General features: G+C 39.1%; 1 protein-coding gene across 1 annotated transcript in view; it reads right to left on the bottom strand.

Annotated features, from left to right (window-relative positions):
* LOC109217071 overlaps window positions 1-2,299 on the bottom strand; it is a 15,514-nt gene extending 13,215 nt beyond the window's left edge. Inside the window, exon 1 of the mRNA XM_019381300.1 lies at window positions 2,056-2,299. Coding sequence (XP_019236845.1) covers window positions 2,056-2,299 — 244 coding nt within the window. The remainder of the gene's footprint in view (window positions 1-2,055) is intronic.
* Between the last annotated feature and the right edge of the window lie 1,124 nt (window positions 2,300-3,423).

Raw genomic sequence — 3,423 nt, 5'->3', positions numbered from 1 at the left:
ACAAACTCAACAATAGCCCGCCCAAGGGGGGGGGCAACATGATGATCTCTTCTCTTTCTCACTTTTACTTCACAATTCTCTTCACAACTCGAGCCAATGCTCTAGAGGTTCAATTATCACTTATACTTTCGCAATTCGTTCTACGACTGGAGCCAACGCTCCTCAATATTCATAAGCCACGATTCCTTCCACAACTTTGCACAACAAATAGAAATACTCGCCAAGGCATGAATAATATAACGAAGTCATGAAAATCACAATATAGGACTCACGGTCATGCTAGACACCAATGTATAGATACTCGTCACCATGCCTATACATCGTACTCGACAATTAGCAAGTAGCAAATAAGACTCAACTCCTATTCCCTCAAGCTAAGGTTAGACCAAACACTTACCTCAAATGCTCCAAACTCAACTCAAGCCTCTAGTATAGCTTTACCCTTCGAATTCACCACCAAACCGCTCGAATCTAGTCACAAATTACTTGAATGTATCAACAAATGCTAATCGAATCAATTTGAATGCATGAAAATGAATTTCCCAAAGTTTTACTCAAAAATTCCCAAAACGCCCCCGGGCCCACGTGGTCAAAACCCGAGGTTCGAACCAAAACCCGGTTACCCATTCCCCCACGAGTTCATATCTATGATTAGTTTTGAATCGGACCTCAAATTGAGGTCCAAATCCCCAATTTTAAGAAAACCTAAGTTCTACCCAAAATCCCCATTTTCATCCATGAAAATTCTTGATTTTAAGATGAAAACATGTTTAATGATGTTAAAGATTGAAGAAGTTAAGTAAAATTGACTTACAAATGATTTGGAGAAGATAAGTTTCTTGGAAAATCGCCTATGGAGTTTTTGAGTTTGAAAGGATGAAGAAATGGGTTGAAAATTCGTCTAAGTATGAAAAATGCAGGCCTCAGATGTGGGAAAAGCGAACATGGGTTCGCAATTGCGAACCCAGCATGTCTGGGAATTGCGAGATTTTTGTTCGCATTTGCGAACTCTAAAGAATGCTGGGAAGTTCGCATTTACGAAAACTACGTCGCATTTGCGAAGGCCCAATATCGCATTTGCGGACAATTGTTCGCATTTGCGAAGACTGGGCTCATAGGCAGGCATCGCATTTGCGATGAGTTTCTTCGCATTTGCGAAGATTGCTGCCCCAAGTGGAAGATCGCATTTGCGATGAGAAGCTCGCAATTGCGAGTTCGCATTTGCGAATGCTGGCTTTGCAAATGCGAAGCCTGCAGAACTGAAAGATACCAGATTTTCAAAGGTTCAAAATGCAACTCGACATCTATCCAAAACTCACCCGAGCCCTCGGGGCTCCAAACCAATTATGCAAACAACCTCAAAACATCCTACGGACTTATCCGTGCGATCAAATCGCCAAAATAACATCATATACATCGAATCAAGCCTCAAAACTCATGTTTTTCTTTGAAATATTCATAAAGCATCAAATTCCCATTTCGAGTCTGAAACACGTCAAACGACGTCCGTTTTCAACCAAATTTTACAGAAAGCGCTTAAACCATATATAAGGCTTATACCAGGCGTCGGAACCAAAATACGAGCCCGATACCACAGTCTTTTAATCAATTTTCATTTCCAATTTCCTTCATAATTTCAGAAAAACAATTTCACAGAAAAATTCATTTCTCGGGCTCTAGACCTCGGAATTCGACTCCGGGCATATGCCCGAGTCCCATATTTTCCTACGGACCCTCTGGGACCGTCAAATCACAAGTCCGGGTCTGTTTACTCAAATGTTGACCAAAGTCAACTTTAATCATATTAATATCAACATTCATAAATTTTTACACAGAATTCATATTTAAGCTTTCCGGCTACGCGCCCGGACTGCGCACACAAATTGAGGCAAGTAAAAATAAGGTTTTCAAGGCCTCGGAAGCACGGAATGAACGGGAAAACGGGTGATGACCCTTTGGGTCATCACGGATAAGCACAAAACAAAAATAAATAAATAAATATAAATAGATGACACTTGTACTCTTACCCTCCAAGGACGATTGTAATTGGGATACGGTTACCACCAACTGTGTTTGACGAACTTGTTGTTTGGATTTCATCTCCAGGTGTACCAAGATCAGAAGATGAAGATGGTAAGGATCTGTTTATAGCTGCATCCGAATGTGGTGTTTCTATAACTGGAGGTTCAGGTGATAACGGGGACTGATTAGATGTGGGACTCAACATCTCAGGAGATCTCAGTGTGTTTGCATTCCTGTTTTCAGCATATCTACGTGCTCCACCTCCCCTAGGTGCCATATCTGCAATTCTAAAGTCATATGTAGATGAACAAATACATAATTAACGAATTATGATCAAATCTAATTGGATACAGTATTAAGTAGTTAACTGATATATTATTCCAAGAGCAATTAGTTGATATATTACTCCAAGAACAGAGTGCTCTGGAAAAATTAAGGCATACAAGTATTAATCTAGACATGGCAGATTAAAAAGACAAACAACTTTATAAGTATTTCTTACCGCATTTGCAAAATACAACTACTACTCCTCACAAAATGAGATTGATGGTAACCGGTCAAACAAGCAAGCGAAAGAGCTATTAAATACAAATACTTAAGTTTTAAAAAAAACAAGAAACCATAAAATCTAAAATCCAAGAACTTTTTTCTCAGAAAAGTAAAATCAAATGGTAAAAAAAATAAATTATATACTATGTTTCATTCATTCAGACTCTATAGTTGAAGAGATTGAAGCACTTTGACTCTATTCACTGTCATTTTCATCATATGGCGCTTCATCCTCATTATCCTCATCCTCATCTTCATCCGATCCAAATTCAACATGAAGTTCTACCTTATCATCTAAATCATCATCCTCGTCTCTTATGTGTATGAATTCACCATTTGGATCATTCAGGAGAACAATTTCATTGTCAGGTACCACACCAAATGTTAAACCATCTTCTTCGGATTGGAATGGCTCAACACCATCTGTCGGAGTTGACTGTGAAGATGATGGAGGCATGTCCACAATACCCTGTGCTTTTACTTTGCACACAGCCCACCAGTCACTCTTATCACGTCGTAAGCTAGGATAAGCTGTATAATACACTTGAGCCGCTTGCATTGCCAAAACAAATGGTTCATACTTCTTTAATTTCTTTTCATGGTTGATATCCACAAGTTTATATTGTGGGTAAATCTTCATTCCTGCCTTTGGTGTGGGATCAACCACTCGCACTTGAATAAACAGTTCTCTTTATATATTCACTACCCTTGTACTCCAATTCAAGGATATCAGTTAGCACACCATAGTAGTCACTATCATCTGCACTATAGTTAGTTCCTTTTATGCATACACCAGTGTTGTTAGATGCCCTAGAAGAACTGCGGCTTTTAGTGTGAAATTTAAAGCCGTTG

Source organism: Nicotiana attenuata, unplaced genomic scaffold (assembly GCF_001879085.1).
Source record: "Nicotiana attenuata strain UT unplaced genomic scaffold, NIATTr2, whole genome shotgun sequence".
In the NCBI taxonomy this organism is placed as follows: Eukaryota; Viridiplantae; Streptophyta; class Magnoliopsida; order Solanales; family Solanaceae; genus Nicotiana; species Nicotiana attenuata.
The sequence above is the reverse complement of the archived record's forward strand: the minus strand, read 5'-3'. Positions and strand labels throughout refer to the sequence as shown.